Consider the following 26,815-nt stretch of genomic DNA (forward strand, 5'->3'; position numbering starts at 1 on the left):
TTTCTAATTATTTGTTTTGTAAGTTCTGATAGAGAACATTTGCAATAAATCCGTAAATCTATTGTGAGCGTAATTTTTCAAATAAGGGATAATGGTCCTGTGTTGGGGCGGGCAAATGAGAATATATACCATAGAATTCTTGGAAATGGTGTGTATGTGTGTCTACCTCTGAGCAAGGAGTTGTCTCTTAGCTTTTTTTACTCAAAGCTGGTGCTCTACTGCTTGAATCACTCCTGGCTTTTTGCTGGTTAATTGGAGATGGAGTCTCATGGACTTTCCTGCCCCAGCTGGCTTCGAATGGCCATCCTCAGATCTTAGTATCCTAAGCAGCTGGGTAATATTATTCATAGCTCTTCAGAGGAACAGAACCAACAATGTATAGATAATTAAGAAGGGATTTACTGGGCCTTGGGATTTACTGAGGGCACTAAAATCCCCTGGAAAGTCACTGCAACAAGTCAGCAAATTCAAATGCTGAACCATTTTGGAGTACGCAGTCCATTAGGATGGAAAAACGTTCTCAAGAAGAATCAATTTGTGGCTAGAAACTTCTGGGTTTTTTTGTTTGTTTGTTTTTCTATCTGGACTCCAAATCAAGTGTTGTCTCTCCCTCATTCCAAGTGATTTTCTAAGGCAGGACAGATGTGGAGACAGAAAAATTAAAATGAATAAATATTAAAAGGCCCAGACTCAGACATTACAACCCTGAAGCTGAAAACATAAAAACATTTTTAAAAAGCAATCAGCTTCCTACCACCTACTTTTAGATGTTAGCAAAATTAGGAGACACAAAGAGCACTATCTGAATCTTTCTCCTCCAAGATGTTAAAATGCTACAAGTCTGTTTGAAAGGAGGGGAGTAGGGGAGAAGGGGGGGGGGAGAAAACAGATACATGTACCTGTGTTGTAAAAGAAAAGCCTAAGGGGTCCCAAATGTGGCCTAGTGGTAGAATGCTTGCCTAGCATGCACAAATCCATGGGTTAGATTTCTTGTTACCACATTCATAGAAGAGGCCAGAAACGGTGCTGTGACATAAGGGTAGAGTGCTAGCCCTGAGAAAGCTCAAAGACAGTGGCCAGGCCCTGAGTTCAAGATCAGGACTGCAAAATAACAATAATTTAAAAAGAAAAAAGAAAAGCCTAAAACTCACCTATTGCTTCTATGTTTTCAGTAGGCCTATGTTATGAGCATAAAGATGTGTGAAAGTAGGGGCTGGGGGTTTGGCCTAGTGGTAGAGTGCTTGTCTAGCATGCACAAAGACAAGGGTTCAATTCCTCGGTACCACTTACATAGAAAATCTGGAAGTGGTGCTGAGACTCAAGTGGTAGAGCTCTAGCCTTGAGAAAGTCCAAGGCCTTGTGCTCAGGCTCAAGCCCAGGACAGGCAAAAAAAAAAAAAAAAAAAAAAAAAAGATGTGAGGGTAAAACAGGGGATAATTATGTGAAAATAATAACATAAACAACATGATGTGAAAATACTAGAATGAATATGATTAGAATGGAAAACAGGGGGATGAATTCATGTACAGCTTAAAGAAGTATATTGTCAATACCAACTTATATCTAAAGGCAGGTGGCCATAGAGATAAAGACACGGGCCGGGGGTTTGGCCTAGTGGTTTAAGTGCTTGCCTAGCATGCACAAAGACCCGGGTTCGATTCCTTGGTACCTCATATATACAAAAAAAGCCGAAAGTGGTGCTGAGGCTCAAGTGGTAGAGCTCTAGCCTTGAGAAAGTCCAAGGACAGCACTCAGGCCCTGAGCTCAAGCCCAGAACTGGCAAAAAAAAAAAAAAGAAAAAAGAAAAAAAAAAGAGATAAAGACACTAGAATAGGGTATATGGCAGTAACAAAGGAAACCGTCGAGCACCCAAGCACACAGGATAGAATAATCATAAATGGCTGAGTCCAGACATGTGGCCATAGGAGAGAGAGTAAGACACCAACGCACCCCTGGGCACAACCAATCCAAAAGTGACTTCTCTGGGCTCTAACCAATCTGAATCAAGCGAGAAGGAGTTTGGGCCAGAGAGGAGCAGCCAAGGACTGATATCAGCAAAGGACCCAAAATGAGGAGCAGCACTTCTGCTGGCCTTAACCAAGACTGTGATTGGAAGATCTTTGGCCTGCAGGAGCGGCTCCTTGCTGGAGAGGACCAAGACTCTTCATGTGGCCCTGGAGCTCACATGTGACAGGACTAGGAGCTGCGCCCAATAACTGATCAACTTGGGAATTAAGAGATATCAGAGAGGTGAGTCCAGTGGGTGTGCTGGATAGACAGAACAGAATTAGGCAAGCTAGGACTAGAATATAGTAACTGTGTTAGCTCTGCTGTGTTAAATCAATAAATTATGTTGCATAATATTACCTGCCTATTGGTGAATTACTTTGCCTGCTCATGAAAGCCTATATCACACCTCCCCTCCCTGTTTTTTTGTTTTGACTTTTTTTTTGTTTTGGCCAGTTCTGGGCTTGAACTCAGGGCCTGAACACTATCCTCAGGCTTTCCACTTTACCACTTGAGCCACAGACCATTTCTGTTTCTTTCTATGTATGTGGTACTGAGGAATTGAACCCTGGTCTTTGTGCAAACTAGGTAAGCACTGTACCACTAAGTCAAACTCCCAGCCCAACCTCCATGTTTTTAGATAATAAAGCAGCAGCATCTTTTGCTAGGCAATGACATGACAGGTATATTCTCCCAGTTCCAAAAGTATAAAAACCACTGATAAAATTAATCATTTTGAAGCCAGGCACTGGTGGCTCACGCATGTAATCCTAGCTACTCAGGAAGCTGAGATCTGAGAATCTCTGTTCAAAGCCAGCCCATGAAATTCTTATCTCCAGAAAACCTGGAAGTGGTGTTGTGGCTCAAGTAGTAAAGCACTAGCCTTGAGCAGAAAATATCAGGGACAGCATGCAGGCTCAGAGTTCAAGCCCCATGAACTAACAAAAAAAAAAATCATCATTTTGAGTCCTTTACTCTAAAAAAACGTCACTGCAAACATCCCCAAGTAGAAAATCTTTCTCTTTCTCTCTCTCTCTCTCTCTCTCTCTCTCTCTCTCTCTCTCTCTCTCTCTCTCTCTCTCTCTCTCTCTCTCTCTCTCTCCACACACACACACACACACACACACACACACACACACACATTTGAGGTCCTGGGGCTCAATGAACTCCGAACCTGGGCCTTGAGCCTCTTTTTGCTCAAGGCTAGCACTTCACTGCTACAGTTCCCCTTCTGGCTTATTCTATTTATGTGCTACTGAGGAATGGAATTCAGGACTTCATGCATACTAGGCAAGCATTCTACCACTAAGCCATATTCCCAATCTCTTCCTTCCTTCCTTCCTTCCTTTCTTTGTTAACTTTATCCTGTTATACTAAAATACTTGCAGAATACTTGGACCTTGAGAATCCACTTTTTTAAAGATACTGTGACATTCTTTTTGCTATGGATCTTAAGTTTTCTAGGATTTTGTATGGAATCCTGGAAAGTGTTAGGAAAGCCTAATCCTTCATCCAGTGGCAGTGCTTCTCCACTCAGATTTAATCACTGGTCTATTCACCAATCATCTTTGGAAACACAAGACACACCCAGAAGCATGAGACCAGTTTTATAAGCATCCTCAGTTCACTCAAGTTGACAGCTAAGATAAACCATCACAGGCTACCATGTCATTCACAGAGCCAGACACTTGCATTTCTTTTTCCCTTCAGCTAGTGGAAGAGAAAAGATTTTGCTATGAACACAAGTGTATACAACACAGATACCTGTTCATTTCATTTTCAATTCTTCTAAGTGTATCCTTGGAAATGAGGGTCCAATGTCATCATATCCTGTCTGACATTTCTTTCACTTTTTTTGGTAGAAGTGGTTTAGATGGCAAATTATCTACTAGTAGCAAAGTTTAGGATTTTTTTTCCTTCAAAGATTTGGTCTTACTAATGTGGCCCAGACTGTCTTCAAACTCCTGGGCTTCCCCCAATAGCTAGGAATACAAGTATGTGTCCAAGCCTAGCTGAGCATCTTTTCATATGCTTAACAATCATTTATATACCTTCACTAGAAAAATATTTATCCAAGTTCTTTCCTTATTTTAAGTCAGGGTTGTTATTTTTCTGTTATTTTAGGATTTCTCTATATACTCTGAATATCAACCCCTAACCAAGTAGAATTTGTAAATATTTTTTTCTCCAACGTCAAGAGTGTCCTTTTCACTCAATGGATTATGTCTTTCTGACTTATTTTTTTTCTTTTTCATTTTTGACAGTCTTGGAGCTTAAACCCCCAGTCTAGGCACTGTCCTTGAGCTTTTATGCTCAAGGCTAGCACTCTACCATTTAAACCATAGATTCACTTCTGGCTTTTTCTTTTTTTGATACTTAATTGACAATAAGAGTCTTGTGGGCTTTCTTTCCCAGAGCTGGCTTTGAACTGAGATCCTTGGATCTCAGTATCAAGTAGCTAGGATAATACGTGTGAGCTACCAGGGCCTAGATTCTTATTGCCATTTTCAGTAAATACATCTTTTTTCTTTTTTTTCTTTGTGCTAGTCCTAGTGGTTGAACTCAGGACCTGAGTGCTGTCACTGAGCTTTCTTGGTAAAGATTAGCACTCTACCACTTGAACCATAGGTCCACTTCTGACACTTCTGAATAATTTTTTCTTCAAGGCTAGAGCTCTACCACTCAAGCCACAGCACCACGTCTGGTTTTTTGTGTATGTGGTACCAAGGAATCAAACCCAGGGCTTCATGCACTAGGCCAGGCTCCCGGCCCCTGAATAAATCTTTTAAAAAAATAAAAATTGAAGCTAGGTGCGGTGGCTCAGGCCTGTAATCCTAGCTACTCAGGAAGCTGAGATCTGAGGGTCAAGGTTCAAAGCCAGCCTGGACACAAGAGAACAAGAGAATGTGAGAGTCTTATCTCCAATTAACCCCTAGGAAAAAAAAAACGGGAAGTGAGGCTTGACCCAAGGGTAGAGCGGTAGCCTTGAGCTGAAGAGCTCAAGGACAATGCCCAGGGCCAGGGGTAGGGCAGTAGCCTTGAGCTGAAGAGTTCAGGGACAGCACCCAGGCTGAGTTCAAGCCCCATGACCCACAAAAATAAATAAATAAATAATAAAATAAAAATTGAAAATAATGAAGCTTGCACCTGAGAAAAGATGGGAAGAGTTAATCTATTAACTCCTTAATCTATTCCAGGAAGATTTACAGTTTAACTTTAGTTCTATCATTTTCTCTTTTGTGTGAACTTCAAAGAATCTACTCAATCTCATTCAGAAGAAGTAGAGGCAGAGAAAATATGCTTATGTATAAAAAATTTATTGAAATAAATAAAGCAATTTCTGGTAGTTGTATCTAATGCACTGCAGTAAATGAATCCCATTATTGCATACCTCAGAAAACCTTATGTGTTTTCTACCTGGTAGTGGTAAAAGTGAACAGTTTCAATTTCTTTTTTGCTCAAAGCTAGCACTCTATCACTTAAACCACTGCTCTGCTCCACTCCAGGCTCCACCCCTACACACACCTTCTGTGTGTGTGTGTGTGTGTGTGTGTGTGTGTGTGTGTATGTTTGTGTATGCTCAACTAGAGGTAAGTGACTCCTGGACTTTCCAATCCAAATTGGCTTCAAATCAAAATTCTCTTATCTCAGCCTCCTGAGTAGCTAGAATTATAGGCTTGAGCCACAACCACCCAGCAAAAAGAAAGGAAGGAAGGAAGGAAGGAAGGAAGGAAGGAAGGAAGGAAGGAAGGAAGGAAGGAAGGAAGGAAAGAAGGAAAGAAGGAAGGAAGGAAATTCATTTACGTTTTAACAATCCTAGGGATCAAACCCAGTTCTACCACTGAATCATACCCTCAGCTCAATGATCACTTCATACTCAAAAATTATTTGGTATATTTGGTATATATATTAACAAATTGCCCCAGGTTCTAGCTAGGTGTCAGCAACTCACATTAGCTACTCAGGAGGCCAAGATCTGAGGATCCTGGTTCAAAGACCAGCTCAGAGAGAAAGCACATAAGACTAATCTCCAATTAACCAGAAAACCAACAGAAGTGGAACTGTGGCTCAAATGGTAGAGTTCTGGCATACAGCAAAAAATAAGTTAAGGGACAGTGCCCAGGACCTGAGTTCAAACCTTAGTATTGCACGAGAGAAGAGAGAAGGGATAAGACAAAAGAGAAAAGAGAGAGAAGAGAGAAGAGGAGAGAGAAGTTCTGATGTTCTATTATACAGTAGGATGACTATAGATAATGTAGTATATATTTGTAAAACTAAAAGGAAATGTACATGGGTACATGTACATGATGCTGGGTACCAGTGGCTCATGCCTGTAATCCTAACTACTAAAGAGACAGATCCGAAGACTGCAGTTTAAAGCCACCCCTGGCCTGAAAGTCTGTGAGATTCTTAGCATCAATTAGTTACCAAAAAGCCACAAGCGGAGCTGCGGCTCAAGTGCTAGAACACCAACCTTGAGCAAAAGCAGCTCAGGGACAGCACTAAGACTGAGTTCAACCCCAGGACCTGCACAAAGAAAAAAAAAAGATGGATTTATTGAAAATGACAATAAGACGCTAGGCTCTGGTAGCTCACATGTGTAATCCTAGCTACTTGAGACTGAGATCCAAGGATCTCAGTTCAAGCCCTGTGACCCACAAACCCAAAAACAAAACAAAACAAATATAGACTTAATGTGCTGAAGGAAGGATCTGGAGAAGAAAAAGGAGGAACTGAAATTCCCGGAATTTCTGCAGAGTTCCTGGAAATAGCATGCCCAGGGAAGATTTAAGTCCCTTTTATCTGAATCCTTGGTAATATTCTTTACAATAATCCTGAGAACATTCTCCTTAGGAAAAGCAGCTTACAAGATCTATAAAGCAACAGTTCCTGGAATGTGTGGAGAACAAGATAAGGGTTGTGGCACCCATGGAAGGGCCCCACCTAGGAGGCACTCTCCCTAAGAGAATTTGCTACAAGAGCAAGCCCTGACACACTCTGGGCTTTGCTAACACTGGAGGCCCCTCTTAGGCTTCACAGTACTGAAGACTGAACACAGTAGGGTGCTGGATCACTCACAACTTCCTCTCACAGACTTCCCATCAGACTGGGAGAAATCCAAGGTAAAAGGAAACAACTAACTTTAGTGCTCAAATTCACCTACCTGTCTCAAATACCATCCTAAACACATACCATGGAGCTCTGGATTCTTTGAATGTTTTGATTCCCTGAAAGGGAAACAAAGAAGTCATTTCACTTGGTTTAGACAGAATCATTTCGAATTCAAGAAAAAAAAATAGAAATTTGAGTTGGGAAAAAACAGAGCAGTATCATTATTCTTGCATTACTTTTGTCAAAAATGAAATTTAAAATTGATTCCATCTTCCTAGTTTTAAATTTCACACAAACCTGAAGTAGTAGTTAAAATGTATAAAATTAAGTATGAAATAAACTTAAGACGGGGGCCTATTTTATTTTATTTTTAGCAGAAGTTGTTTCTGCTGCCTGAAAGGGAAAAACTATGTACCTAATGAATACCCAAGATTTAACTAGATTTTATATGGAAGTATTAATCTGACACACTTGGTATCTGAGTTAGAATTTATGCATTCCTTCAACAGTAGGGGTGGGAGGGATCAAACCCAAGGCCTTCCACATGCTAGCCAAGCACTTTACCACTGAGTTGTACCCCCAGCACTTGCCAGGTGTTTTATTAATTAAAACAAAATCACAATACAAGGCTGGGGATATTGCATAGTAGTAGAGCATTTGTCTAGAATATGCCAGGTACTCTGGGTTCAATCTCAAACACTACAAAAGCAAAGACAGAAAGAAGATATATAAGTAATGACTTTATCAAGGGTTAAAAAACCAATTATGGCTGAGTGCCAGTGGCTCATCCTGTAATCCTAGCTATTCAGGAGGCTGAGATCTGAGAATCGAGGTCCAAAGCCAGACCAGGCACTGAAGTCCATGAAACTCTTACCTTTAATTAACCACTAGAAAACCAGAAGTGGCCCTGAGGCTCAAGGGGTGGGGTGGTAGCTCAGGGATAGTTCCTAGGCCCAGAGTTCAAGCTCCAGTACTGGCACACATATACAAAAATAATCATGGAGTTCTTTCATTGGTCCCACTTCCAGTAAACTGGAAAGTGGCACTGGAAATCCACAGACTCTGAGAAACAGATAAAGTTGAGGTGTCAAGAGATCTTTATTGAAATAAAAGCACAGTTACACTTCTAGTACCCTTTCCACATGTGTACAATAGATTAAAAATGCTTGCTACATACAGTGCACAGACAATTCAATAATTAGTACCAATACAACTGCAGTTGAAATAAATAAAATAGCCTATTTAATAACTTAAAATTACTGTACAATATGAAAATAAAGATACATAAATGTTAGGCTCTACAATGCCATAGAAATAAAATCATTATTTTGCATTACACAAAACAGTATCAGAAAAAAATCCAAGTAAGTTTTTGGAGTGCAAAGTTCAAATTTCCCATTTTAAATGATCATGCAGACAAAGCATTTCAAGCCACGCTATGGTCTATGGCAACGTTTTTAAATTTTAACAGGAAAATGCTAGCCAGTAAATAATTGCTCCATCAAATATCACATAACATACTGCTGCTCTGTGCTGTTTTTGAAGGAGGTATCTTGTTGCATTCAAGATATTGAAATGAACAAGTTTCTGAAGCAAACACATGAACCTTTAGCCTGAAACAAAATTATGTGACAGCATAAATAACCATAACCCTGGGTTTGAGAATTTTTTTTAAACCAATACCACATAATGAACTAAGAAGTGATTTCCCATTCATCTTTAAACTCCATAATGATCCTTAAGTGAAAATAACCATGTAAATTCTGGGAGATGCAAAATTCTGGTCACTAGAAGAAAAGTAATACAATATGGGATGGTGAGAAGAGCAAAGTAGCTTCTGAGTCCCTAGGTAGAACGTGGTGGCATTATATGTAATAATACATTTAAAGTAAAATTCAGTTTCAATGTGTATATAAAACTTATTTGAGACTGAGGAATGCATTTAACAAAAAAACCGTAAGCACATTATCCACCTTGACTTGGCGTGCACAACAATGTAAGAACTCTTCTGCAGACTTTGGCAAGGAGACTACACATAGCAGTGAGTGCAGCGCAAGCTCACACACAAGACAGAAAGCACTGCGGACCACCACCACCCAATACCTCCTATCAACAGGACACAGGGGAGGGAATAAAGGGGTTCCTCGTGCTAAACCAATCTGGTACAGGCTGAGTTCTTCAGATATGGAGTTTTTCCAATTCAGTAGTCTTAAGTCTCTGAGCTTCCAGTGCACAGATTAACGCAGACGATACACTAGCCACTGTAAGTCCAGAGGGTTACAGTTCTGTCTGCAGAGGACGACAGGAAGGAGAGGTCCTGGGTATGCCACCTGCACTGAATCACTTTGTCCTTGTGCTCCCCCACGACCATGATAGGCAGCTGCTTAGTGAGGTCCCCTAAATTAAAAAAAAAAAAAAAAAAAAAAAGATGTTCATTTTTAAGACAAAATAATCACTTACCTACATTTTATAGGCTTGCTGCTGCTTTTTAAATATAAGTTTTTAAATAATTGCTGCTGTTTTTTAAATAGAAGGTTTAAATAGAGATAAATCATGCTAGTAGAATTTGGTGACTTACATACTAACATTTAACATAGCTGCTACTTTCTCTGGGAAGCTCCTCCACTTGATTGCTCTGGTCCCCTTTGCTGGCTTTTCTTCTCTTTCTAATGTAAAAGTTTGTGGAATTCTAGCTGTTAGCTAGCAGATTTTATCTGTTCCTATACTACCTCACTTCCTACGAAATTTCCTTGGTCATTTACATACTTAGGACTCATACCCATTTTCCAACCTTGACTTCTCACCTAAACTTCAGATTAGTATCCAAGAACTTTTCATTCTAAATTTAACTTGGCTAAAGCTAACTTCTTGGTTGGCATCTAAGAATTCTTCCTCCTATCCATTTTCCTCTCTCAACTTATGGCACCATTTGGTTGCCCAGAAACCTAGGAAGTGTCACTGATTCCATCTCTTCACTCCCTCATGCACTAAAAGTAATCTATAGTAAAATGAGATTTTTTTTTCTTTCTTTCTTCCTTCCTTCCTCCCTCCCCCCCACCCTTTTTCTGTCTTTCTTTCTTTCCATTTCTTTTGGGGGAAGGGAAGAGCTGAAGACCTAACTCAAGGTCTTGTACTTGACAGGCAAGCTCTTCCACTGAGCTAAATCCCCAAACCCTAGAATTCTTTTAAAAGATAGTAAGTTTGCATAAATACATTATTTATCTCATAATAATTTACCATAGTGGATAAAACTATTCAACAATAAATATAAAAATTCACTGCTTACTTAATAATTTGCTACAAGAAATCTTCATGCTGTTTAAATGTTCTGTTTAATAAAATTAGTATTTGAAAATGCCAGAGAGTCAATTACAGCAGATTCACAAAAAAGGGGGGAAAAACTCAAAACAGGAGAGACTAAAACCAGAGAGAGAAAGGTCAATCTCAATCACCTTGTAGGTCTGTCACCTTTATTTTCATATCGTAAGAGCCTGTTAGCAAGTAGTGAGCTCCAGGGGAAAAGCGAACAGAACGGACATCACTGGAATGAGGGTGGTAACTCTGAACCATTCTTCCTCCTCTTATGTCATACAACATGCAGCTAGAGTCTTCTTGACCAGTAGCTAAAAGCCGGCCACTGGGATCTACAGCTACTGATGCCACTGCACTGCCTGTGGGAACCAAAGTTTAAACACAGAAAATCAATATACCTCATCTGCACCATGGCTAATTATATTTCACTGAGTCACACACCACTGCTTTAATATAGCTTAGTAATACTCTTCAGTATTAAAGGGAAAAAAAAAATCCCAAATTAGTAGCCAAGCAATAAACACTAGTATTTTTGGGAGGACAAGGGCTGAAGCAAGATTCTGTAAGGAATGAAATTCTGATTTTGTCATTTGAAAGAATCCATTAGAACAGCATTATCAGTGTTACAATTGACAAGCCACATTAAGAAAGTGGGTCTTCTCTAATCCAGGGTGCTCACTGTCAGGTGAACATCTAGAAATACCCCCATCTTCACTGCTAGTTGGAGGAACAAGAAAATTCACTAACAAATTATATTTTAGGACATTTAAAATTTAAATTTTAATAAATTTAATAATTTCTTAAAACTTTTATAATTTAAAAAGCTTGAATTTTATAATTTTTTTTTCCAGTCATGGGGCTTGAACTCAAGGCCTGGCACTGTCCTTGGACACTTTTGCTCAAGGCTAGCACTCTACCACTCAAGCCACAGCTCCACTTCTGGCTTTTTCTGAGTATGTGAAACCAAGAAATTGAATCTAGGGCTTCGTGGATGCTAGGCGAGCACTCTACTACTAGGCTACGCTCCTGGCCCCGTAGTATAATTTTTTTTGGTGGGTCATGGGTCTTGAACTAGACCTGGGCATTGTCTCTGAGCTGAAGAGACACTAAGCCCCACTTCCCATTTTCTAGCTACTCAGGAGGCTGAGATCTGAGAATCACTGTTCAAAGCTAGCCCAGGTACTAAAGACCATGAGACTCTTATCTCCAATTAACTACTAGAAAACTGGAAGTGGGGCTGTGGCTCAAGGGGTGGGGTGGTAGCTCAGAGTCTGCGCCCAGGCCCAGAGTTCAAGTCCCAAGCCCCATGAGCCACAGGGGGGAGAGGGAGAGAAGAGGGAGAAAGAGGGAGGAAAGAGAGAGAGAGAGAAAGAGAGAGAGAGAGAGAGAGAGAGAGAGAGAGAGAGAGAGAGAGAGAGAGAGAGAGAGAGAGAGAGAGAGAGAGAACGCACATGAGCACTACGATGAACAGAATACATGAGAGTATGTTTAGAAGAAAAATATAGAAAACCTAAGGAACTGGGAAGCACAGATCAGAGGACAGAGATTTGAGTCCAGCCCCAATAAGAAAAGTTTGAGAGACTCCATCTCAACTGATGGCTTGTTGCAGTACCACTCACCTGTCATTCCCAGTGACATGGATAAGCACCAACTAAGAGGAGTGCAGCCCAGGCTGGCTGAGGCATAAAGCAAAACCTTATCTGGAAAAGTCCTGGCTTAAGTAGTAGAGGGCCTGCCCTGCAGACTCAAGACTGAGTTTAATCCTCAGTATGGGGGGCGTGGGGAAGGAAAGCAAGACCTTAAGCACTACAGGGCTTCAAACTGTTTCTGGAGATAGTGAAAAATCATTGTGGACTTTTAAGCAAGAGAATTATAGGATCCCAGGGCTGGGAGTTTGGCCTAGTGGTAAAGTGCTTCCTAGCATGCATGAAGACCCGGGTTCAATTACACAGCACTACATACATAGAAAAAGCCAGATGTGATCCTGTGGCTGAAGTGGTAGAGCTCTATCCTTGAGAAAGCCCAAGGACAGTGCTCAGGCCCTAAGTTCAGGCCCCAGGACTGGCAAAAAAACCAAACAACAACAAAAAAAAACGGAGAGAAAGAGATAATTACATGATACAAAAAGTATTTTCAGTAAGCTACACTAACTGAAAATAGAAAGATTGTAAAATAAGACAAACCATTGGAGGATGAAATAGAATAATCAAAGAATAAAGGCTTGAACAAGGACTAATTTCAGGGTAGGGGAAGAACAAGAATATTGCAACTAAATGCTTGAGTAAGGGGGATTTTGTCAGGGTGGTGGTGGTGGTGGTGCTGGTTGTGGGGTTTGAGTGCAGGGCCTAGGTGCTATCACTCTGAGCCTCTTCTACTTGAGCCTTAGTACCACTTCCATCTGAGTAGTTCATTGGAGATAAGAGTCTCATGGACTTTTCTGCCTGGGCTGGATTCAAACTGTAATCCTCAGTTCTCAGCCTTCTGAGTAGCTAGGATTATAGGAATGAGCCACCAGCACTGACATGGAGAAAATTTTCAAGAGTCCTAGATATCAAATAATCTTGCTTGATTGCACAATAGTTATCTACTGATATAAGAAAATAGAACATCATTAAAATTAAAGAAAATTATAACAGTTGACTGATAGAAGAAATATGAAGTTTAGTCCAAAATATACAAAGTTGATAATGCCAACAAAAACCCAGATTAATTTTTCAGAAAGTGATTATTAAGTCACTTCTCCCTTGGTATGGTACTATATAGAAAGAACTGTAATGATTCAGGGAAATAAAATAGATATGATTCCTGAATTATAGTGAAAGCTGGGCTGGAGGTAGGGTAGGGGAAAAGGGTTGATGGTTGAATAGAGTACCTGCCTAGAAAGCATAAGGCCCAAAAGTTCAATCCCTCCTATGGAAAATAATAATAATAATCAGAAAAGTGACAAAAATCTTACTACATGGTAAATAAGTCAGTAAATAATAGAAAATATAATTGTTATTTAGAAATATGGAAACAAACATTAAATGAAAACAACTATCAAAGCTAAAAATTGCTCTGAGAAATAAAAGTGAAATTGAATTTTAGGGACAGGACCTAATTCCAAGAACAATACAGGTTTCTTTTTTTTTGCCAGTCCTGGGCTTGGGCTCAGGGCTTGAGCACTGGTCCTTGAACTTTCTCAAGGCTAGCACTCTACCACTTGAGCCTCAGCACCACTTCCAGCTTTTTGCTATGTATGTGGTACCAAGGAATCGAACCCGGGTCTTCGTGCATGCTAGGCAAGCACTCTACCACTAGACCAAACTCCCGGCCCCTACAGTTTTCTTCTGTTTTTATTTTTAGTTGGTAACAGGGTTTAAACTGAAGTACTCATGCTTGCCAAACAGGCATGCCGTGATCAGCACCCTTGGCCCTTTTCCCCTTCTATTATTCAGACCTGGTCTTATGCTTTTGCCTGGGACAAGTCTGGGACTGGAAACGTCCTATCCATGCTCTTGTGCAGTTGAGATGCAGGTGCTCTTCCTACCCACGCTCTTGTGCAGGTGTGAACCACCACACCCCGATCTGTCTATTATGGGGGCTAACTTCTTGTCTGGGCTGACCTCCAACCATGATCCTCCTAATCTATTTCCTGAGCAGCTAGAATAAACTGTAAGCCACTGCGCATGGGCCCATTAAAAAGAGTATTTTTAAAGGTTTATGCTCTAAAGTTACCCTGCTAACAAAATAATTTGGAACACAATACTTAGTCTTGTCCATGAGCTTTTATTTCCTAAGCTCAATTATTATTTTTATAATTATAGTAGCAAACAAAAGCATTTTGAAAGAAACAAAAGTAATCAATAAAATACAAAGCATTTATTCATGACTTCTATTTTTTTTACACTGCAGACAAAATAAATTAGGCTACTGTAATTTATAAAGTTCTTTCTCAGATAACTTGATTTCAATTAAGAGAGAACCTACCAGTTCCATGAAATGTTGTGCCGACAACACGAACACAGCTTGGAACTCTCAGATCCCAGAACCTAACAGTCTTATCTTGAGAACCAGATGCAATCATCCAGCCACTCCAGGTGTAAAGTGCTAAAATGTGTCCTGTAAAAGATCAGAGTTATTGCTGTGGGAAAAGGGCCTTGCACAGTATTTCCATAGCTAAGTATTCCTGGGCAAGTGGTGGTCAGGTTAATCAGATATATTCGGTGACAGAGGTTCCCTACATGCATTGGACAGATTGGCTATGATGCTTTGTCCTTTTAGTCTCTCAGCCTCACTTCCTTCATGCATAATATGGGCTCAAAACTCCAACATCGTTTGTGATGAGAATTAAGGAATCACATGATAATAACAGCCTTTGAGGAAGATATTTATCAATTAACACTGATATATGTTATTACTCTGCTGATATCCATACTTTGCAATTTAAGGCTTTGGAATAAAAATTCTCTACATTAAAAAACATCAACTTTGATTTTACAGACACACACACACACACACACACACACACACACACATCTCATTAATGAGAATGAAGAGAGGAAAACAAGCACAAGTTGAACAAAGAGGCAAAAGCAGGGCTGGAGACTGATGGCACTCACCAGTATGTCCACTCAGAGCATGGAGGCCCTGTCCTCTTTGACAATCTGTTGTATAAATGTTACAGTCCCCTGCTCCAGCACTTATTAAAATAGCTCCACCACTTTCTGGACCTTCCATAAATGCCAGGTCTCTAATTGTCCCATCGTGCATACTAAATTCCAGATCTGGTCCTGAAACAGCAATAAGAATTTTTAAAAAAAGATGCTGCTCAACTTCACTGTGATGACATGATTGGTAAACTGTCTCAAAACTGCCAATAACAGAGCAGTAGTATATTCACTTCAGGATTGACACTATATAATCATTTTTTTGAATTTTTATTTAATCTTTTGAATCTTTATTGAATATGGAACTTCAAGAAATCAAAATGCTGATTCAGTTATAACCATCCCTAAAAAAAAATTACCAAGAAAAACAGGATAGATACTCTCTAGAAAAATATCTGCTAATCTAATTCTGGCACTTATATAAAAGGGGCATATGTGCGTATGCGTGTGTGTGTATGTGTGTGTGTGCATGTGTCTGTGTGTGCATGTTCATGGAGCTGGGGATTAAACCCAGAGACTTATGTATATTAATTAAGGAAGAGAAAGCCCTAGCACTTAGTTATGTCCCTCACAATCCTTGAAAACTATAATTCTAGCAACTCAGAAGGCTGAGATCTGAGGATCATGGTTCAAAGTCAGCCTGGGCACTAAAGACCATGAGACTCTTATCTCCAATTAATCACCAGAAAAGGGGAAATAGGGCTGTGGCTCAAGGGGGCATTAACCTTGAGCTGAAGAGCTCAGGGACAGTGCCCAGGCCCAGAGTTCAAGCCCCATGACTCACAAAAAATACAAACAAACAATTTTTCTGTTAATAATTTTCTAAATCATCTAGCCACATGTAAAAATTTACCAAAAAGAGTAATGCCTCGATGAACATAAAACATTTTTTTAAGATCACATTTGTAGATCTCTTTGAAGATAACATAACAGACAGATACAACACTGGGTATATGTAAAGTACATCCTGGCAAGACGGCTACTGCTTACATACTTGGGCCCTACCTGTTGCATTACAGTTCTCTGCATTGAAGGGTAGCACTTTGACATATTTGTCATTTGATCCTGTTGCTAGTAACTGTCCACAAGGACTCCAAGCCACACAGTAAATGGATCCTTTGTGATGTTTATTCCTTTTAAAACGTACCACTGGCTGTTTAGGAGCGTCGTGTGTACTGAAAGAACAAAATTACATAGACATTTTAAGCATTTGTTAATATGCAGTTTCTATATTTTGGTTGTCTTTAAGGGAGTAAGCAAAAAGAAAATGTCAGACAGCAGGTCATTAATAGTTTTCATTAGAGCATGTCCTGTCTTGACCATGTCCAGGCTGAACACACAGGAGGAACTTCTAGTGTAAGGCTGAACTCAACTCAATAGGAGTCTCTGTTTCAACCTTCCACTTCACTCCATCTCTTCTTTTGATATCAAATTTACAGATATTCTTTATGATGACCAAGCTCACTGAAAGAATGTTTCCAGAATTTACTAAACCCTGAATTTCATAGTTCTGCAAGTAATAACAAAAGCCAAGAATACTTGACAAGAGCATAATCCACTACCTCTGAAGAACTTGTTTTTCTGTACTGTATACCATTTGTCTGCTGCTTTTTCTATAACGATAATCATAACTTTGCCCCAGTTGATACATTGGCCTTTCTCTTTTTCTTTTGTTGCCAGTTCCAGGGCTAGAACTCAGTGCCTGGGCACTATCTTTGGGCTTTCTCAAGGCTAGCACTTGAGCCACAGGTCTATTTCCAGCTTTTCCTATGTATGTGGTATGGAAGAATTGAACCTGGGTATCCTGCATGCTAGGCAAGCACTCTATCACTAGGCCAAATTCCCAGCCCCATACAATGGCCTTTTATAAATGGAAAAAACACTATTAAGCTTGAAAAAAATAGTTTTCAAAAATCATAAAAGAAAATAAATATAAAATATATTTATAAATGAAAGTATAAAATTATAAGCCATTTTCCTACTATTCTCTCATTTCATATTACATAGGAATATGACTTTTAAAAAACTCAGTTCTCTAATTTCTGAATTTTTTTGAAACCCAGAAATAAAACAGAAAAATAAAGCTAATAATGATTCCAAGTTAGAAAAATTCAATCCATTCATTAAACAAACAATATGAGCAATGTGCCAGAGATGAGGGGAAGGTGAAAAATGAATAATAATGACAATGATCTCTTTCCAGAGTTTAAGATCTAATAGATTAGATACTGTCAGGACCACTCGTGTGTAGTAAGCAGATATAAGGTCATTACAGTGCAGTATAACGTTTTGGCTAGGGAGAATTTTTCCGAGCAAGAGGAGAGACAGTAGGTATAGTTCTGGCTGAATATGGAGTATGGATAAGAGGTGGTAAAACCAGAGATCAGGAGCTAGATCCCTCACCTGTACATTTATCCTCTAAGGCTTACTACAATAAATTTGACATTTAATAACAGTCAAATGTTGGCTTAGTATAAAAATAACATTTACCTGCATTTCAAAATGCAGACTATCATACAGTAAAGATTTTAATTAGGTTTAGTAAATAAAAATTAGTCATTTCTGGAGATTTATCCTGAAGGAAAACAGGTAAAAGATGATATCTAGGATTTATCTTAAAATTCTTTTAGCAAACAAAAAGGATAAATGAAGCAAATGTGACAAAAATCTTGACAATGCTTTTCAGTATATTCGTCTCTCTACTTTTGTGTGCTTAGGAATTTTCATGACTAGAAGAAATTTTCAAATGGATGAATGGATCCTTTAATAAATTCATAATATGATAAAATAGATTTCCCAATATATTTGCTAAATAAATTTATCTTTAGCTCTGCCTTTATAATGACTACTATTTTCTACCCCATGATCTAGAATCCTGTCTTTTATGTATTTCTAATTATATAATGAGCACCAATAAGCTATATAACAACACATTAAAATACTATAGCCTAAAATGGGCTATATTATTCATTTCCCTATTCTTTAGATGTTAGCCACATTCACAAGTCAAAACTACTGGTGTCCAAGGGCCTTGTCTGAGTAGTGGAGTGCCTATGTAGCAAGCACAAGGCCCTGAGGTTCAAACCTTAGTACTATCAAATTATTGATTCAGAGACACAGCCAAAAAATAAAATAAATGATAGGCATACTCTTCTTAAACTAGGGTTATAATACGTCTTAAAAATTGTAAAAAAAAAAAGTCTAAAATACAAACAGCATATATTTTCTCTCATGTGGATTCTAGATCTAAAATACAAACTTACATAATAACATATATAGGGTTTTATCATATATACCTAAACAAACTGACTAAAGAATGGTATACGTAGGGGAGGAATCAAAACAACTAATGACTGTTTAACAAAATGTATACCAAGAAGCAGAGACACATTTTAGAGGAAGACCATGTGGAAGGGAACACATGAATGAGAGGGGAAGGGTGAGCAAACACAGTCTTATATTCAATGTACATTATGTAAAGACTGAACTATGTGACTTGAGGGTAGGAATGAGGGAAGAATGATGAAAGGGATGACACTGATTAAGATTCACTGTACTTATAACTACTTAATAATAAAAAATTAAATGTCTAAAACATGCTATTACATGGTATTGGAAGTGCGGCTCACGTGGTAGAGTGCTAGCCAATGACTAAAAGCAAGTCTTAGATACTTAGTTTGTGTCCTGGACTCAGAGAAAAATAATGCAATTACATGTGATACTTTTAATAATGAAAACTTTTAAAGGTATATCTTGTTTTATTTGTGGGAGTTTGTATACTGGTACAAAAATTATTCCTTTCATGACCATTATTTCCCTAATCACAAATAGTTCATAATTTCTAGAATGCATTTTTTTTGCTGTTTTTGTTTTTTAATTTTCAGTATTGGAATTAGAACTTGGGGCCTTGTATTTGCTAGGCAAGGACATCACCACTGGAGTCACATCCCTAGCTGTGTCAGTTTATTTTGACAGCAAACATTTGAGTAAATTGACAGAAAGTCTACCTAATCAAAATCCAGATTTCTTCTTTTTTTTCATGTATTTTTATTGTAATTAATTCAGAATCCAGATTTCTGTGAGGATACATCTGGGCTATTCACCTTTTTATATTTTTTTCTGTCGTGCTGGGTTGGGGATCAAAACCAGTGATCCAGTGTCATGTGCACGCTAGGAAGTGCTTCCCCATTGAGCTACAAATACATTAATTTTAATGTCTTGAGATACATATGCCTCATTTTAAATTCCACTACAGATCAAACAAGAGAGTAAAGTCATTGTTAGGTTACTCAAATAATTTTTATTTTTTTGTCAGTTTAGGTGGAAAAATAGTAATTTTTTTTTTTGGTCGCTTGTGGGGCTTGAACTCTGGAGCCTGGGCACTGTCCCTGAGCTCTTATCAAGGATACTGCTCAACCACTTGAGCCACAGCTCCACTTCCAGTTTTCTGGTGGTTAACTGGAGATAAGAGCTTCATGGACTTCCATGCCTTGGTTGGCATTGAACTGCCATCCTCAGATCTCAGCCTCCTGAGTACCTAGGATTACAGGCATGAGCCACCAGTGCCCAGCTGACAAATAGTAATTTTGTAACCTTAACTCTTCTAAACCTATTATTAAGAATGCATATTTCCTTAGCTTGTAATCAGCCTTATTGTTTTTTGTTTCCTTTTGCCAGTTACAGTACTTGAACTCAGGGCCTGAGCACTGTCCCTGAGCTTCTTTTCTCTCAAGGCTAGCACTCTAGCACTTGAGCCACAACACTATTTCTGGCTTTTTCTGTGTATGTGGTATAGAGGAATCCAACCTGGCTCTTCCTGCATGCTAGGCAAGCACTCTACCACTAAGCTACAATCCCAGTCCTGTGTTTGTTTGTTTGTTTTCCCCTAGTCCTATGGTTCGAACTCAGCGTCTGGGTACTGTCCTTAAGCTTTCTTAAGGTTAGCACTCTACCACTTGAGCCAGACCATCACTGCTGGCTTTTTCTGTATATGTGATACCAAAGAATCAAACCTAGGGCTTTGTGCATGCTAGGCAAGCAATCTACTACTAGGCTACACACTTGTTTTGTTGGTGGTGGTGGTGGTCATTTTTGTTTGTTTGTTTGGGTTTTTTGCCACTCCTGGAGCATAAACTCAGGGCCTGAACAGTCCTTGGGCTTTCTCAAGGCTAGTGCTCTACCACTTGAGCCACAGCAATACTTCTGCCTTTTTCTATGTATGTGTACTGAGGAATCAAATCCAGGTCGTGGTGCATGCTAGGCAAGCACTCTACCACTGGACTACCACTGTTTTTTTTTTGTTTTGTTTTTGTTCTGTGGGTCATGGGGCTTGAACAGCCTGGGTGCTGTCCCTGACCTCTTCAGTTCAAGGGTACCACCCTACCCTGGGCCTGGGCGTTGTCCCTAAGCTCTTCAACTCAAGACCACCACCGACCCTTGAGCCAAGCTCCACTTCCCATTTTGTAGAGGTTAATTGGAGATAAGAGTCTCAGGTCCTTTTCTGTCCTGGCTGGTTTTGAACCTTGGTCCTCAAATCTCAGCCTCCTGAGTAGCTAGGATTACAGGAGTGAGCCACCGCACCCACCAGGCCTGGGCCACCACTGCTTTTATCTTGCATAATTTAATTGGATTGTAATAACTTCAGATAAAAAATACAAAATTTGTAAAAATAAGGAAGATTGCACTAGTGATGTACAATTTCCTAATAAAAATAATTCACTGAGAAATAATCACAAAATTAATGAAGACTTAAGTATATTATTTTTCTCTCAAAAATAAAGCTTAATAAAATTAAGAAAAAGCTGAAACATTGGCAATTCTGAAAAAAGACACCAATACAGGCAATTTTTTTGGGGGGGGGCAGTTCTGGGGCTTGAACTCAAGGCCTAGGCACTGTCCTTGGGCACTTTTTGCTCAAAGCTAGTGCTCTGCCACTTGAGCCATAGCGCCATTTCTGGCTTTTTCTATGTATGTAGTATGGAAGAATTGAGCCCAGGGCTTCATGCATGCTAGGCAAGAACTCTACCACTGGGCTATATGCTCCCAGCCCAAGGCAATTTTAAAATAAGGCAAGGGCTGGGAGCGTGGTCTAGTGGTAGCCTGCTCACCTACCATGCACGAAGCCCTGGGTTTGATTCCCAGGAACCACTTCCACAGGAAAAGCTGGAAGTGGCACTATGGTTCAAGTTGCAGAGTGCGAGCCTTGAACAAAAAGTATCCAAGGACAGTGCTCAGGCCCTGAGTTCAAGCCCAAGGCTGGCAAAAAAAATTAAAAAAAGAAAAGAATAAGGCAAATATGACGATACAAGCTAGATATTCTTACCTTGCATCAATTACTTCTGGATAGGCACATACTCTCAGAGTTTTTGAATTGGAACCAACAGCATATAAACTACCACTTGGATGAAAAGCCACTGCTCTAACTGCTTGTGTATCTTCCAGAGTGTTAATACAAACAAATTGCTTTTTTGACTTGTCATCCTATGGAAAGAATAAAATTAGAAGAATTCATCCTTATCTAATTTTAAATTCATCTGAACTATTCCTCTTTGATCAACTCATGTATTATTCCTGTTTGATCGACCAATAATCTTCTAAATGACAAATCCAAATTAACCCCAATGTTTCTACTTTATGCTTAAGCATTGATAAATGAAAGTCAAATAATTAATAAACACTGGAATTTTTACAGTAAAATAAAACACATGATTAAGCATGTATTTCTAGGTTATCTTTAAATATCAAGGAAGGGGAACTCATGGGTACTGAAATTTCAGCAAAAATGATAGATCAATCATTTGTGTTTTTCAAAGAAGCAAGTATCTGGGTAATTATTTGGGAAGCTAAGTCAGAAGATCAGCTCTATACTAGACTAGGCTAGCCTGGGGAACACAGTAAGCCTCATTCTCAAAAAAATAAATTTAAAAAAAGGAAGGGGTATCAATGTTCAAGAAGTAACACTATCTGACAAATGTAATTGTAACCCCTCTATACATTACCCTGACAATAAAATACAATTATTAACATTTTTTTAAAAAGCTGGGGAAATAGTGGGTCATGTCTGTAATCCTAGCTACTTAGGAGGCTGAGATCTGATTATCACAGTTCAAAACCAGCTGGATCAGCAAAGTCCATGAGACTTTAATCTCCAAATAACCACCTGAAAACAGAAGTGATGCTGTGGCTCAAAGTGGTAGAATACTAGCTTTGAGCAAAAAGAATTCAGGGACAGTATCCAAGCCCTGAGTTCAAGCCCCATGGGTGACAATAAGTAAGTAAATAAATGAAAGGGAGGAAGAAAGAGAGAAAGGATGGATGAAAGTACAAATGATTATTATTTAATTCATTAATTTTTTTTTGGTGGGTCATGGGGCTTGAACTCAGCCTGGGCACTGTCCCAGAGCTCTTCAGTTCAAGGATACCGCCCTACCTTGAGACAAGACCCACTTCTCCTTTTCTAGAGGTTAATTGGAGATAAGAGTCTCAGGTCCTTTTGTGCCCAGGCTGGCTTTGAACCTTGATCCTCAGATCTCAAGTCCCCTGTAGCTAGGATTTCAGGCATGAGCCACCTCGTCAGCTCATTTAAACATTTTTTAAAAGCTCACTATTATCTGCAGAAGTGAATATTTCAGTATTTCAAAATGAAATTGTAAATGCCCTTTTAAAACTATAAAAACTGTTTTAATTAGAACTTTTTGGTTTGAAGTTCATTTTAATCTGTCAGTCTATTTGTCCATATCAATCTTCTAAAGAGGCAAATTGAGGTACTTCTATATATAAACTTTGGAAACTCTTGATATTGGTGTCATCTGAAATCACACTATTATTCAAACATGATATGTGAGCCACAGAAGTGACTAGATCTAAGAACAAAGATCTTCAGACAAATTGTCAGCAACAGACACAACCAAATTCTATCTTCTGGATATATGAATTCCAAATATGTACTTCAAGAAAAATCACATCAGCTCTGGTTGTAGTGTAAAAGAGAGCTCTAGAGGAGGGGCTAGCAGGGAGGGAAAGTGACAAAAAAAAACATGAGAAGGAGTATCAATGTTCAAATACTACCTGACAAATGTAACTATAACCCCTATATACATTACCCTGACCAAAAAAAATAGAGAGAGAGAGAGAAGAGAGAGAGAGAGAGAGAGAGAGAGAGAGAGAGAGAGAGAGAGAGAGAGAGAGAGAGAGAGAGAGAGAGAAAGAGAAGGGGGGGCTCTAGGACCAATGATGATGACTCTTGCCACCTTAGCTTTTATGTTCCCGGGCAATATATCATCACTAGTCAGGGGCAAAACCTGTATCACACTATGCTTGAATAACAATGTTGTTACGCATGTAAATTCATTTGGCTAGAAAAATACAATATTAATTTCCCATTAATATATAAAAGATTTTTTAAAAGGTCAAAAAAATCAAAGGAATCAGAAATACTGGAATTATATTTCTTTGTACACAGATAAATATTCCTATATACTTATGAAAATGAAGTTATTAACTTACGTTACCTGTGTGATAGCTATATGCATCAGAAAACAATATTCGGTGGGGGGGAGGGTAGTACTGAGACTTGAAGTCGGGGCCTGGGTGCTGTCCCTTAGCTTTTTCACTCAACAGTGCTCTATCACTTAATCTACAGCTCTACTTGTAGCTTTCTGGAAGTTAATTGGAGATAAGAGTATCAGAGACTTTACTGTCCAGGATCACTTTGAATCTCAGTCTTCAAATCTCAGCCTCCTGAGTAAGGAGAATTGTAAGTATCAGCACTGAGCCCAGCTAACACTTTTTTTTTCTGCAAGTCCTGGGGGCTTGAACTCAGGGGCTGAGCAGTGTCCTTGGGCTTTCTCAAGGCTAGTGCTCTACCACCTGAGCCACAGCACCACTTCCAGCTTTTTCTATGTATGTGGTACCGAGGAATCAAACCCAGGTCTTTATGTATGTTAGGCAAACACTGTTCCACTAGGCCAAACTCCGGCTCCATTTTTTTTTTGGCCAGTTCTGGGGCTTGAACTCAAGAGCCTGGATACTGTCCTTGAGCTTCTTGTGGTCAAGAATAGCACTCTACCACTTGAGCTACAATGCCACTTCCAGCCTTTTCTGTTTATGTGGTGCAATGAGGAATCACATCTAGGGCTTCATGCATGCTTAGGCAAGCACTCTACCATTAGGCCACATACTCAGCCCTAACATTTTTTTTTGCCAGTCTTGGGACTGAACTCAGTGCCTGAGCACTGTCTTTGGGCTTTTCTCAAGGCTAGTGCTCTACCACTTGAGCTACAGCACCACTTCTAACTTTTCTATGTATGTGGTACTGAGGAATTGAACCTGGGTCTTTGTCCATGCTAGGTAAGCACTCTACTAATAGGCCAAACTCCTGGCCCCACAACATATCTTTTCTTTTTTTTGCCTAGGGCTTGAACTCAAGGCCTAAACATTGTCCTTGGGCTTTCTCAAGGCTAGAGCTCTACCACTTGAGCCATAGCACCACTTCCAGTTTTTTCTAGGTATGTGGTACTGAGGAATCGAACCTGGGTCTTCATGCATGCTAAGCAAACACTCTATCACTAGGCCAAACTCCTGGCCCCACAATATACTTTTTTAATGGAGATAAATTCTGAACTAGAAGAAATGAGTTAGGATAAGATATCTGATTTCAAAGCATAGAATAAGCCTATGGGTAAGAGGCACAATGGAGACAGCAGTATCATCTGACCAAACTAGCCATAGATTATGGTTAATCAGTTGTTCCGAGGATAGCATGGAGTCCCAATTCAAGGTCACTACAGGGCCATTAGTATGAATTCCAACTCTCAAATGTATTTTCTAAGACAATTCTACTTAATCTCTATTCAGTCCATGGAGCATTCAACTACCAAATAAACATTAACGATAATGATCATTTCTAAAAATGGCTTCTTTGAACTGTGAATTCCACAGACTCATTGCAAATATAAATGAAAAATCTTTCTCTGAAACATTACCTCTTCCCCTCTTGACCTTGATAGACTCCCTGAAGAATCTCCAAGAGATGACTTAATGACTGAATGTTCTGAGGAGCTGTGAGAATAGAAATTCAAATAAAGTTTACTCTGAATATCAAAATATAACCCTTCAGTCTTTAACTATTCCTTTAGCAATGGATCCTCAATGGCCCCCATTTAAAGAACCTTTAACTTTGAACCTGATGCTGATGGAGCTCACACCTATACTCCTAGCTATTCAGAAGGTGAGAACGGAGATCTGAGAATCACAAATCAAAGCCAACCTGGGTAGTCAAGCCGTGAGACATATCTCCAATTAAGCAGCAAAAGGCCATAAGTGGAGGTATGGATCAAGTAGTAGAGAGGAAGCTGTGATTTTTTTTTTTAAAGCCAAGAATTCAAACTCCAATACTGGGCAGGTACACACATGCATACATACAAGATACTTTGTGGAGACATTTATTAAGTGGTTTTAGATTCAGTGATTCTATGAAGAATTGTAAAGGGGTGAAAAGCCAAAATGGAAAGGCTTCCCAGTAGTCCACACGTGTCAAGTACCCTTCCTTTGCTTAGTTTCCAAGTCCTAGGCAATAGCCTAGAAACTGCCCTTAGGAAAATTATCCAGCCTGAGAAACAAACTAGCTGAAACAGTTTAGAGTTCCTTAATAAAACTTATTTCTACTTAATCACTTATTTATGAGATCACACACAGACAAATCAATGCAGATAGGTAAAATAGAGATGACTGATAGATTTATACCTCTCTAACTATAAACAGCCAAAGACTAAAAAGGCCGCCTAGACAAAAGCTAAAACAAGAAACTCAGAAGAGGATAGGTAATTCAAGGAACAAAGCTATACAAATGTAATTATTATTTTTAGAGATATAAAAGGAAATAATGAATCCTGAAAATAAGAGCAAGTGCTTTTCTCTGAGTTTTTTTAAAATAATGTTATGGACATTGCACACACATAATACAAACACCAACAAATGCTATGGGGACTTTATAGGGAAAGAATCTTTATACAGTCTTGGTGGGAATTTAAGCCAGTGTAACCACTATAGAACTTAGTATGGAGGTTTCTCAAAACCTCAAAACAGAACCACCATACAATCTTGGGTGTCACACCCACAGGAATGTATGTCAGGATGCAGTAGAGGCACTAGCACATCCACATTCATTGTAGCACTATTCACAGTAGCCAGATGTTGGTGTGAGCCACTGGTAACCAGCTTCAATATCTTTTGATTGGAGCACTGACACCATAAACATTCAGTTATGATTGAAAGACATATTGGAAGATATTCCTACCATCTGTTGTTTTTGCAGTGCTTGGTTTTCTCCTTGATTAATCTAGGTTGGCAGATGTTTACTTTTAGTGCTTCAAATATGTCATTCCACGCCTCTTGGCTTCAAGGTTTCTGGCGAGACTCTTGTTTCCTATTTGACTATTCTAGCACTGTCCTCAATTCCAGAAACTGCTTTCAATTTGATCCCTTCTACTGGGAAGGCTTTCCACAAGGGTTGTTCTCTTGGGGTTTGGTTGTTTGTTTTGGTGTGAGTGTGTGTGTGTATGTGTGTTCAGCTTCTTATACATGCCCTCTTTTATTCTTTGATCATCTTATAATCATGCTTTCGAGTGCCTTGGGCTTTCTTCTTCATTATCCTTAGTGTTTGTTACAGTGGAATTGTCGATATTTAGGAGTGTCACAGTTCCTTTTTTCCTGCGTTCCTGCATTGAGGTTTATGC

At 39.2% G+C, this 26,815-nt stretch overlaps 1 protein-coding gene across 3 annotated transcripts in view; it reads right to left on the bottom strand.

The window, feature by feature from the left end:
- Nucleotides 1-8,644: 8,644 nt before the first annotated feature.
- Nucleotides 8,645-26,815, bottom strand: part of Wdr47 (WD repeat domain 47) — a 56,451-nt gene continuing 38,280 nt past the window's right edge. For all 3 annotated transcript variants that reach the window (XM_090334328.1, XM_090334329.1, XM_090334327.1), the window contains 7 exons: nt 25,064-25,139; nt 21,403-21,560; nt 16,086-16,255; nt 15,033-15,203; nt 14,401-14,532; nt 10,572-10,790; nt 8,645-9,516 (listed from right to left, as the gene is read on the bottom strand). In XM_090334328.1, coding sequence (XP_090190454.1) covers nt 9,374-9,516; nt 10,572-10,790; nt 14,401-14,532; nt 15,033-15,203; nt 16,086-16,255; nt 21,403-21,560; nt 25,064-25,139 — 1,069 coding nt within the window. In that variant the 3' untranslated portion in view covers nt 8,645-9,373. The remainder of the gene's footprint in view (nt 9,517-10,571; nt 10,791-14,400; nt 14,533-15,032; nt 15,204-16,085; nt 16,256-21,402; nt 21,561-25,063; nt 25,140-26,815) is intronic.

The sequence above is a fragment of the Megascapheus bottae genome, chromosome 6 (genome assembly GCF_031878675.1).
Source record: "Megascapheus bottae isolate mThoBot1 chromosome 6, mThoBot2.hap1, whole genome shotgun sequence".
Taxonomy (NCBI): Eukaryota; Metazoa; Chordata; class Mammalia; order Rodentia; family Geomyidae; genus Megascapheus; species Megascapheus bottae.